At 43.2% G+C, this 12,873-nt stretch overlaps 1 protein-coding gene across 4 annotated transcripts in view; it reads right to left on the reverse strand.

The window, feature by feature from the left end:
* Positions 1-12,873, reverse strand: part of Reln (reelin) — a 438,806-nt gene that overhangs the window by 50,202 nt on the left and 375,731 nt on the right. For all 4 annotated transcript variants that reach the window (XM_021163945.2, XM_029477127.1, XM_029477129.1 and 1 more), the window contains 3 exons: positions 12,108-12,366; positions 11,019-11,268; positions 6,377-6,545 (listed from right to left, as the gene is read on the reverse strand). In XM_021163945.2, the coding sequence (XP_021019604.1) occupies positions 6,377-6,545; positions 11,019-11,268; positions 12,108-12,366 (678 nt within the window). The remainder of the gene's footprint in view (positions 1-6,376; positions 6,546-11,018; positions 11,269-12,107; positions 12,367-12,873) is intronic.

The following is a 12,873-nucleotide window of genomic DNA, read 5'->3' on the forward strand; positions in this document are numbered from 1 at the left end:
TTTTTTTTTTTTTTTCAAGCTAACTCTTAATCTGCTGATGACGATGGCGAGGCCCAGTGCCTTACTCATGCACTGATTCACTAATAAACCAGTTCACAAGGCAAGGATCACTTGACTTATTACATACATACACACACACACACCCACAAACACACACACATACACTGGATATATAGTGTCTATCTAGCCTCCAGGATTACTTTATTACAACTCATAAAAAACAAAAACCGTTAGCAAAATGAGCATATGTGAGCTACTCCACTAGGCTTGTCTTTTCTGTGGAGAAGAGCCTATAGTGACCTTCACTGTATGTCGGTACAGCCCCTGAGTGGGTGACATGGGGACAGCCTGGCTACTGAGGGGAGGAAGAGAGCTGGAGCTTTGTTGGGGGTTGGTCTGGTGCTATGTATACAGATGCTGCTGACACTCCATCAGCAAAGACAGGAGCACAGTGATGTGGTCTGCAGGAAGACAGAAACACTGCAAGTGCTGGCATTCCCGGCAGCGCCTGCCAAGCTCAGGTCCTTGACCTGACTCAAGATTTTGGAGTACTTCTGTTGGTGCTGAAGAGTGTACGTGTGACCAGTCAGGGAGTGGTATACCCCAGAAGCCACCAACTCTCTCTGTCATCAGCTGAGAAAGGGCCCCATGGCCTGCTCGACAAAGGACAATCCTATGCCACAACATTGAGTGAGACTGGAGATAAGAGAGCTTAAAGGGAACTTGAGGCTTAAATTATTCTGATTTGTATCCTGAGTTGCAAAAACTTTATGACACTTTGTGAGACCAGGAACTCTGAGTGATGAAGACTGAAGAAGTTATGAACAAGAAATTGCCATCTTTAGCTGTGATAATTACATCACAGCTGTCCAAAATCCTCTTCCTGTCTAGTAACGTGCGCTGAAATATTTTCAGTTAAAATGCTATGATGTTTCAAATTTGCATCAAAACAGCATGAAGTTAGAGTAAGTGGGCTACTTTGGAATCAGTGTTGGTAGTGCACCGACTAGCTACTGAGTACATGGAAGTCTCTTTAACTCTGTATATTTGCTTTTTAAATAAGTAAAAATGTAAGGCAACAAAAATCCCTTTAAAAGCACAGAGAATTTTTATTTTCAGAATTCAAAGTAAAAAGGAAGAGCTTTCACCTCTAAGTAAACTCACTTAAAAAATTAATTGTGCTAAAAACACAGGAAGCAATAATACAAACCGTAATATTCCACTGAATAACCCCCCTGAGGGCCTCAATAGGCTGGACTGCATATAAGAGATTTCCTCTATCTAGCTTTCAACTTATCTTTTCAATGGAGGATGACTTATATTTAGCTGTTAAAGAAATTAAATAACTGACACATATGTACAAGACCAGTCAAACATCACATTCTCTGATAAAAACTTGGTGCTAAGTTGGTAGTCCAAATGGCTTCGAGGCAGCTGAATCTCTGCTGTAGAACATGGCATAGTTTTAACCTGTTTAACACTAGTGCCAATGGAGCAACATAGTCAGTATGGGGGATTCAGTGGTACTATGGCTTATACAAAATTACAATGTTTTGTGGACTCAAAATACCAAGAAACTATAGTAGTGATGCTCAAAGTGTCAAACAACACAGGAGAAGGTGGCCAGCCCAGCGTCTCTCCAGCTGGTTTTAACGTGGCACACAGCTGTTCAGTCAAGAATGCTTGAACAATGAAGTCTCTAACACATCCTGTTGTGTTGGAATAACAATGGACAGAGACAAGGAATCTCTTTGTAACAAAATGAACTCCAAGCTCCCTGGGCTATTTGAAGATCACAGTCAGGGTTACACTTGCTGACTTGGTTCTGCGTCTTTACTCTGGGCGCATGCGGGGATCCCCCTGGAAAGTTGCCTTCCCGTTAACTTTGCTTTGCAGAAGCAAAGCCCCTTTACCACCACTCCTGCCCCTCACACTGGTCCTTTCGTGTGCTTCTCGTTTCTCCGTTAACTTCCCACAGATTTTTAGTCCCTTCCCTTGTGTGACTACGGCCAGCTTCCAGCATGTGTGTTGTAGTTAATCATTAAGGAAGGCGCAGCAGCTGGGTTACTGGGCCAGCAGGAGTGGATCATTTTCACCATGACTTAAAATAGCCAAGTCTCACCTGAGCTGTACTCTGGTCACTCCCTTCTGCCCTTTCTCAGTGGATTTGAGTTACCTGCCCTTCCAGTGACTCCCTGGCTCTCAGCTGCACTTCAAGAACTATGCCACTTGAACTAACTTGCTATTTTTAAGCTGGTTGGTAATGAGGAGGAAGGCAGATTTGGGTTGGGGGTATGAAAATGATTTTGAAATCATCCTGTCTATCTTTTAGTCTTTTTCAATAATAAGTCATATAATTCTATTCCGTTTTTGCTAGGACCATATCTCATAGGCAAACGGTAAAGGCACATCACTAATACAGTGGTTAAGTCTGTACTAGTTATCTGACTCTTATCTGGTAGCTCTGGAAACTATTCTTATGAAGACACTAAAAAAACTGAAAAAAAATTAGAAATTTTGAATCTTTTTTCTTCTTGTCTGTGGCTGATGTCACCGATCTTCCCTGCATGGCAGTCACATCTCACCTAGCAATCACATAACTTGTGACTGCGTGTTCTTCTGACTCTCTGTCTTCCTGCCTCCTCTGTGAGCCGTTTCCACTCCGCTGTTCTCTTCTGGCGACTGGATGCAGCTATAGCATTGTGAATAGAATTCCAACTTCAAACATGGAAGTCTCCCTTTCACATGCAATGGAGAAGTTAGTGTATACACGTACACGCATGAGTGTGTGTGAAGGCCAGAGAACAACTTTCAGTGTCATTTCTCAGGAATCCTCAAATCTATTTTTTGAGCCGGGGTCTCTCATTGGCCTGGAACTGACTAAGTAGACTAGGGTGATTGTCCAGTGAATTCACAAATTCAAATCTTGGCCTCAGTGCCAAGATTACAACTCTGTCATTATGCCTGGCTTTTTTCCTTGGTTCTGAGACTCAAACTCAGGTCCTCACGACTGCACAGCAGGAACCTTTGCCAGCTAAGTTATCTCTCCCCAGCTCCATGTTTGTGAATCCTATTCTCTTGCCTCGCTTCAATGCTTTTTGTAAGTAAACCCAACCCACTAATGACCTCCTTTCATTTTCTAGTGCTTCAAACAGTAACTCTGAGGTGCAGTCCATGTGTCCTTGTCTGGTTCACTTGGATCCCTTGATTCGGAATGTTCTTCTCTTTATCCACTGAATTCTTCAAAGCCAGGACACATCTCTACACAAAACTCCCTCTGACTCTGACTTTCAATACAAACTCCCAGTTTTCAACATTGGTGGCACTTCTAATCTGTTCCCCAGCAAAGCGTTAAGTTATAAATAGCGCAAGTCATTTCCAGTTCCCCCAGTAGGTTCTAACTTTGCAGAGAAGACAGTCTATACCATTACTGTGGGCTACTCTTGTGAGGCTGCACTCATGCTTCTTGTTCATTTTGATTTTATGGACGGGTTTCCAGGAAGAACTGACTTAATCACTGCATATGGCCAGGAATGAAGATAAGAAACTATGCCAAGGTCTTTTTTTTTTTTTCTCCACAGCAGTGCCTGGAGTAGAGTATGTGATATCTTGTGTTTAGTCTCAGGTTTGCTTCTCAGGAAGAAACACCTGAATCCATTTGTTGCCTGTCTGAGAGCAGGAGTTGTCTTCAATGCTGCCCTTTCCCTCCACGTACAAGGTCCTCTTCAGTGTCAGGCTCTCAAGCTGTCCAGTCTTCATTTCTCTTTATGTCCATTGAGAACATACTACCAGCCTCTGTCTGTCTGTCTGTCTGTCTGTGTCTCTGAGAGGCTTTTCTCTTACCCTTTTTCATTGGCTGTCCAGTTAGAATAAGTTGTTCTGAATTTGATGCTTGCTAACCACACCTCTTTATTCCTGCATACTTCCATGGACTTGTAAGCATTCCTATAACTTAACTCACCCTGCTCTTCGTAGTTTGACCCCTTCTCCCATCTCTCTCTCTTTCCTCTCTTCTGTTTCTGAACTCAGACACACCAACTTCCTGTTACCACAGTTGCCCGAAACACCTTTGCCCTTACTCTTTACCCAGTTCCCCTTCAGATCAGACCCAAGTTATTCCTTTCTCACAAAAGCATTCTCTGGCCTTCCTGACCAAGTCATAGTTCCTTGTGATAATCAACCTTAGTATATCACATTCCAGTATTCCATCACATCACAGCTAAATCTTCTTGTCAGTTCTGAGTGCCGGTGGTCTCTTGGGGATACTTCTGCTTTCTACTGAACTGAAAGGACTCTGAGACAGGGATAGCCCCAGCACACACGAAAGCCTAGGAAACAATCAAATAACTAAAAGTATTTTTATTTAACTACGTGACTGAATGGGTAAGCAACTGCTCCTGGTGATGACTGGCCACTTCTGCTTCATGAAATGCTTCATGCCGCTGTGTGGCCAATCATCTTCCATTTACTCCCATTACCAACAGCAGATGCTCCATCGCCTAGCATAAGCTAGTGGAAAAGCTCCAATTGTCTTGTGCTCACCGCCATTCCTAACACCTACTTAGCATGCACTTGTAGGCTGTCAAAACCATGTTTGCTTATAGAAAAACACCTAAAAACTGAAATAGCAATTCCAGCAAAGACCTACACACTGAGGCTTGGGAGACCGCATAGACACATTAGCAGTTTCAAACTTTTAAGGAAGTCAGTTAGTCTAACATCTTGTCTGTGCGCCTGCCTGCCTATCTGCCAACCAACCTATCGATGTGAGGATCAAAGGGCCTCGAGCATGGTAAGCACAGGTGTTCTATCACTGAAAGTTTAACTTAAAACAAGGAAGAACACAAGATCGCTGGACCGAGAACAGAGGGAGGAGAGATTGAGCCTCATCTGCATACACTTCTTCCTGAATTACTCAGAGGGGTGTGTTGTAAGGTAGAGTCACCTTTAAGACCACTGCACAACGTGAGCCCTGAGGATAATATAGTAAACAAACTGTATTTTCAATATGGTAACATGGGGAAAATGGATGCTTATCACAGAATTTCATGTATCATTTGAAAGGGTCAAATTTCTTGTGAGTATGTGCAAGAGACAATTAAAACACAGATTAAAATATGAGGAATAATTACTTTTCTTCAGTAGATGTCTCAAGGGTATAATGACTAGCTGAAGTAAATCTTAGAATGCCACTTATTTGCAAAATGCTGCCAAGTAGTCAGGTAATAAATCATAGAACTCATAAAGACTTAAAAGATGGCTGCCTTAATGGAGTTTTTCCCTGTTACTTATTAAGATCACCTTAATAATTCATGTACGACAATACCTTTAACGAGCAACAAAATCTCACGTATCTCGTTTAAGCTTGGCAGCTCTGCTCTCAGTTAATATAGTCTCCTGCCTCTGAGCCAGCAACTGTAAAGCAGCCGTAGGCTGTTAGAGGCAGAAACCGCTCCATTTATGATAATCCCAAGAAAAGTTATGTCCTGGATGAACGCTTGAGTTTTATAGTCATCTGCTAGGAGGATTTATTCAGTCATCATTTGTCGGGAGGCAACAGGACAATAATAAGCCCAAACTACAAGTTGTCCCTTACTCTGTGCTGGTCACTTTGGTCTGTTGATGTCAGCAGCCAATCAGGTTTCCTCAGGGGAAACAGGAATGCCAATCACAATTTTGAAGCGTTCCTATGCTTAGCACCCACTTTAGATGGTGAAGGAGTCACAGAACGTTATTCCCCTGGGAAAAGGAGAATGCTCCTCACACAGGAGAGGAGACACACACATAATTCAGACTCAGCTTCTTCACTACCATTCCCTGGGCTTCTCTCAAGCCAAGTCATTTCCCATTGGTGCAGTGGGCAAAACACTTACATGTGCTTCTCACAGAGGACATTCTCCAGGTGACAACTTCCAATGTAATATTCCAAATACAGTTTAAACAGTAGAGGCTAATGTTAGAAAACAATGATTTCCTATGTCCATTTATAAGAAACCACTAACTGCTATATTGACAATGATTTAAATGGCAGAAAAATAGATTCCATTTAGTCTATTTTTGTATTCAATGGTCTTGTTTTAAATGACTGGCTCTTGGCATCTCTAAATAAAGTTGGAGAAGCTGTTACATTATGGTCAGTGTTTTCTTGTATAAGCCATTATTCAAAAAAAAAAAAAAAACCCCAAAACTATTAGCATTAAAAGTCAGGAAAATCCTAGGTTTAGAGAAGAACAGAATCCACCGTAAGTACTGACTTGCACTTAGCTTATACAAAAATAGGAAACAAATTATCATGCGTCTCATTCCAACGTTGTCCTGTTAGAGCTGACAAGCAAGGCTGATCATGTTGGGGCGATGCATGCAGAAGCAGCAATACCTGGTGTAGGAAGGCAGGGGCAGAGTGATTCTGGTCCACTTGTTGAAAGTATCTGACACCAGGATCCGCTGCAGGTGGTAACGACTACACTCAACATTGGTAGGCAGGCAGTCCCTCACCAGTGGGTGCCACGACAGACCGAGATCCACTGAGTACTCCAGTTCAATAGCTGAAACAGGAAGTAGTATTCTCAGTATAAGTACATGTCTGCAGACCCAGGAGGCACTTACTGTGTGTGCTTAGGTTTAAAACGTAATTAAATAGTTTAACTTTCCCCCTAGGTTTATGTTTCTGACTTTGAACTATTTACCAGTTTTCTTTTTCCCTCTGTGCATCATTACTATCCATCCATTCACCTATCCATCCCTGCATCCATCCATCCACGTATCTGTCCGTTGTCTGTCCATCCATCCATCTATCTATCTGGAAACAGGATCTTTCACACAGTTCTGATTGTTCTGGAACTCACTATGTAGACCAGCCTGAGCTTGAACTCACAGTGATCCAAAAGTTGGAATTAAAGGCATGCACCACAATGCCTGGGCATTTTTGCTAATTTTATAAATAACATTGAACTACAACTCCTTTTAAGAAGATCTGATCAAGTAAGATAAAGTTTTCCTGAATCACTCATTATGATGAGAACCTCTTGGACCAATTGCAATAAAGTTACTCTGGCCTCAGATCCTGCCGCCAGTGATAAGAGCAGCAAGCATTTATAACAGGCACACTGAGCTCCAGGCCTGCTCCCTCTCCACTGTCTCAGCCTCCTTCTCCCACTGAAGCCATCTCCTCAACTCCTGTTAGTATCATGTCTTTTTTTGCACATAATAAATTTAATTATTTCTTTAAATAGTTAAAAGTTTGGAGTAATACTTTCAAAAACTTAAGACAGAATGACTTTTATTCATGTGAGTCTCTGTGTGTCTATATTTGGATGGGTGTCCAGAGAGGCTATCTAGATAGACATACAGGCAGTTGTGAAACACCCAGTATGGGGTTGGGAATCAACCCCCACTCCTCTATAAGAACAGCAAATGTTCTTAACCATTAAGACATTTCTCTAGCCAGTCTTAAGTTTTGACCACCCTACAAAACTTCTGGCCAACTGTGCCAACTTTGCTCTCTTTATAAAAGACACTTCTTAGAAACCATGCAATCTCTTTCTCTTATATCACCCTACTATATGTATAGGGGTACACTGAGAAATCAGAGATGCGTGGAGAGATGGCTGGAAGTCATGAGGTTTGTGGGAAAGCATTCAGACTGTGGGTCTGCAGAAAGCTAAGCCTTTCTTTTCCTTTCCTTCCTCAAAACATTCGGCCTGTCTCCATCTCCACTGCTCTTTCCTATTTTTAAAGTTTATTCTCTCTCATATATTACCTTCTGGCCACAGCTTCTCTTCTCTCCTTTCCGCACCCCTCCCCCTCCCAGATCCACTTCATGGAGATCTTCCTCCATTGCTTTCTCTGGCTACTGAATGCTTTGTAAATGTCCCAGTTCCCACCTCCCTCTGAAATGTTTCTCGAAGTCATGGCTTTCAATCTTGGCTACAAACTGAAACCCCCTGGGGACCTTGGGAAACTCTTGGTGTTTGGGTTTCATGACCAGAGTCTCTTCAAATCTTCTGGACCCTGGCTACAGGGCCAGCAGCTCTGAAAGCATCCTTTGGCGATGCTGTGTGGCCAGCATGAGGTCATGAGTGGCCTTAAGCTTTCTAGATATGGACAATGACTCAGCCTTCATCATATGTGTCCGCCATGGCCAGAGACTATTGATTGCTCTCTGATTCGTTCATTTGAGGATGCTTTTCCAAGCATTGTTCTCATTCGAACTCCTTGGTTCACCAGGGGAGCTCTGTGCTTTCTTCCTGGCCTCCTAGTCTACACATACATACTAAGACTGCAACTGTATCTACCAGCTTTATGTCGCAAAATGGATTTTATTCATTTGGCTAGTGCTTGCTGAGCCCAACACTTCACAGGATGCTGAATACACTGTGAAGAACAATTCAGACAGATCCTCCTCTTCTTTTTAAAGAATTACTTATTTATTTTATTTATTAGTGCTCTATCTGTATGTACACCTGCATGCCAGAAGAGGGCATCAGATCACAGGCTAGATGGCTGTGAGCCACCATGTGGTTGCTGGGAATTGAACACAGTTCTCTGGAAGAGCAGACAGTGCTCTTAACTGTTGAGCCATCTCTCCAGCCCTAGGTCCTCCTCTTTACGGGACCAAGAAATACTGTCACAAGAACTAAGAGGAACACACTCTTTCCTTCCATAAATAAACATATTTTCTTAACCACCAAACTTCGTCAATGGTGATTTTTTTTTTTTTTAACATGGTCAGACTTCATTTCTCAGAGTTGAGTCCTCTGGCTTGCCTCCTCTGTCTTGCAGTCCTGGTTTAATTGTTCTCACTGTCTGCCATTGTCTGATTGTTCTCAGTGTCTCATATCTCCTCTGCCCTTTCTACTTCCTTTCACGGCTTCAGCACCCCATCACTGTCTCCTCCCCACTTCTACTGAAAATCACTACTATACCTTATTTACTAGGATTCCTTTCTCCTTACCATCTCAGAGCTAACCTCCCCTAAAACATGATTCCTATGACAGTCGGCATTCACTGACAATCTAGACACAATCTAGAACCACCTGGTAAAAGAGTTTCAATGAGAATTGGCTTTGGGGGATTGTCTTAATTAAATCGGTTGATAAAGTAAGAAGCAGAGAATTGTGGGTATTGTCATTCCCTAGGCAGGAGCTTGAACAATACAAGAGTGGAGAAAGCTGATCAAGCAAATGATCAGGTGAGCACGCATGCATCGTTTCTCTGTGCTCTAACTATAGCTGTGATGTGATTAGCTATGTGATGTTCCTGCTTTGACTTCCCCACAAAGATGGGGTGCAACCCAGAATGATAAGCTGGAATAAACCTCTTTCTCCCCTAACTTGATGTTTGTCCAAGTCTTTTATTACAGCAATAGAAACGAAACCAGGACAATACTCCTCTGGACTTAGAGTCTCCAATTTATGACCTTGTCAAGTACAAGTTTCTGTACTTGCCCTTTAAGGTTCTTTGAAATTTGTGGCTACCTCTGCTGAGTCCCTTTCTTGTTTCAGTACTTTATTCATTGTGCCTTTCTCAGGAGGCCTGCCTGTGGTGGAAGCAAGCACACACATCTAGCTTATGAGGGCCAAATCTAGCTCTGGTGTTGCCGGGTCAACCTGGCTTGGGATAGCTTACTTTGTTATTTTCGTTGACTCCTTAAGTCACTGAAGGATCAGGGCAGCAGAATACCAAGTCTGCTTCTGCTTTTAGGGCCAATACACTTCATTCTCCTGCAGTCTTACTGCAGTCTTTCTGTGGCCAGGGGGGTCTTCTTTACTTAAGCCAGCCGCTCAGTTTGGGATGGCTTCTCTGATCTGTCTACCATTTAAAAATCCACTCCAGTCATAAAGGTCCAGTGGAGACTGAGCTCATTGTCAAATGTCCTCTAACTCTCAGGTGGGACCACCATTCATCAATGCTCCCTCCTCTGAGTTTGCATGACATCTCACATCAGTTCCATCCCACAGCACACTCTCCTCCTGCCGTCTATAATAGTACTACACTCTTGCGGCACCTGTTCAAACAGAATGTACCTACTGAATATAGAATGCTTACCTTCTGTTTGCCCATCTTCCCCCACAAGTCCCACCCCCACTGACTACTGTTAACCCTGACTGAGGTACAGAGAGTACTTCTGGAATTCTTCCTAATAAAGTACAAACTCACAGAAATATGAAAATGTGGCCCCAGAGAAACAGAGCCCCCTCCCCCTCGTCGCCCTCTCTGATTGTCTTCGAAGTGTCCCGTAAGGTGCCACAGGGCTGGGATTCCTCAGGAACCCCCAGGGGTCTGCAATTCCTGGAAAGGGTCAAGACTGTACAACCATGGCATTGTCTTTCTGATTCCACCTCCTGAGAGCCTGGATGGCAGGCGTGTGCTACCATGCAATTTACATGGTGCTGGGGTGTGCAGTAAACTACATCCCCAGGTGGAAATTCGATTGACTGAGTTTATCAAACTCAATCATCTACAATGTTTTAAAAAATATACTTAACAACACAATGTTGTTGAGAAAAATTAGACAGTTTCAAGAAGGTCTCAAGAACTTAAAATGTACTGTAGTCATTTGTGTACATAATACTATCACTTAAGTGTGTGCGTGCTCATGTATGTATGTATGTATGTATGTATGTATGTAAGTATGTAAGTATGTATGTATGTATGTGTGTGTGTTTGTATCTGTGCATATAAGCCAGTGGTGGAGACTGAATATTTTCCTTTATTGCTTCTTGGGGACTGTCACTGAGCTTGAGGTTCCCCCCCCACCCCCCCCCACCCCCGATTAATCTAACTGGCTGGCTAGTGAGATCTAGCGCTCTCTGCCTTCACAGAGTAGAACTATAGGAATATACAGCCATGCTTGGCCCTTTATGTGGGTGATGGGAAGCCAAACTCAGGTTGCCAAGCTTGCCCAGTAAGAACTTTACTAAGCCATCTTCCCAAGCCCTGTGACACAGGTTCCCAACAGTCCCACTGCAGAGGTAGCCATGGACACCCAGGCTTCTGTCTGGGCATGGGACACTTACCATAGCAGGAGTCTGTGACTGAGCAGGAGGCAGCAAAATCTATCTGTAGGAATGAGTCCTCGTTCACAGCAATGTCTGTGGTGACCACGTAACGGGTGCTGGCCTTTTCAATGAAGACCAGGGCATCGCCTGTGGAGCCACACACAGGCATCTTGGTGCCTCCTGGGTGAAGCAGCCACTTTCTGCTGTCCAGAGTTGAGAAATCATCTTCTAAGACTGTATTACCAGAGATATTTCCTCCAATAAGAATCTGAAATGCATTTTTAGAACACCCCAGATTTGGATTTTAACATACAGAAGAGTTCAGTTGTTTTTGTTTGTTTATTTTGCTCTGTCAGCCATCTTAGATCTGGTACTGTACAGCTAGCATAATGGTAGGAGGTTTTGAGAATGCTCTTGTTTCTGTGGTCTGCTTGCCCATCTGGCAAGGAGCTACAGAAAACAAATCAAAGGACTGACAAAACTATTCACAGCCATTCGTGGGCCAAACTGTGCCATTGGAAAGCACATGTCCCCAAGCTGGGAGAGCAAAATTTGGCTCGCCTGTGATTGTTTTCCATGTGAAATTTCTATTTAAGGACAAACACGCCCTGAGGCATTTCAGTTTCAATTCTTTGCATGAACCCTCCTATTTGTGAACAGGTTCTCTGAGTCCCGTTTGATACACTATATTATGTATGAAGATCCTTTAGAGCAGTCCAGAAAGATGCTAGGGGAGATTTATTTATTTATTTTGCATCAAAGGCTGGAAAAGAGGATTTGAGAACAATTGCATGCGGCATCAATGCTAATTTGCATGCTTCCCTTTCTGGAGAATTATAACCTTGTATCACGCTTGATAAAGTCCCTCTGTCCATATGGCAGCATCCTCTCTGAACACAACCTAGGCCTTCTGTTGTGCCATTTATTTTTATAGGCGTAGGCAATTGAGGGACTAGAGAATGAAAGGAAGTTAAACGCCACATCTAATCTAGCTGTGTGCCCTTGGGCAAGTCATTCGACTGTCTGGGCTTCCACCAGCACGGGAGTTGGGCTAACATGCTTTCTAAGGTCATAAAAGTTACAGTAGATAATTCTGAAGAGACTGACCTGGTCGATCACCCAGGGGCTATAGAAGTGCCCATTTTCAGATGGCTGCCACCAGCGGAGGCGTGTCGAACCAGAACGGGCTTTCAGGGGCATTTCCAGGGCAATGTACCTGCCCACATTGCTGGAGTTGCTGAAGAGGAACTCTTGAAGAAGACTCCAGGAGAGGCCACCATTGAGGGAGTACTGCAGAAGCACGGGCTGGCTCCTGGGGTCTGGAACACCTTTACCACATCCCAGTCTCATGAAGAACTGCACAAACCTGACACCAGAAGACCTTACTGTAGCCTTTTATTTCAAAGAGAGACCTGCATCGTTAACAAAAGGCAAGCACCCAGGCAGTATGGGGCAACGATGATGTTAATAAACATGACGATTTAATGAGTGTCCAAACAACCACTTCAAAGCTTGATATTTTTCTGTCTTAATGTGAATGAGAGCTAATTAAATGTGAAGTGTGAAGAAAATGGAAATTCTGGCTCATGCTTGTATCTTGAATCTCTCCTCCAAGGAGCCAGAGCCAGAGGGAAGCTAGTGCCACTGCTTCTCTTGGCTACTTTATAAGATGTTGGCGGAGATCCAAAGGCTGTTCAAGCCTGCAAGTGCATTGCCTGTCTAGTGAAGACAACTGAATCCCAGGCCTCAGGGTTTGGAACTAGAAATCCGTATTTCTATATTTATATGTAAATAATACAGGTGCCACATTACTGGCAAAATTATCCACTCCCATCTTACCAATAGCTTTATAGATATTGTATCTCTTGGTTTA

The sequence above is a fragment of the Mus caroli genome, chromosome 5, assembly GCF_900094665.2.
Source record: "Mus caroli chromosome 5, CAROLI_EIJ_v1.1, whole genome shotgun sequence".
NCBI lineage: Eukaryota > Metazoa > Chordata > Mammalia > Rodentia > Muridae > Mus > Mus caroli.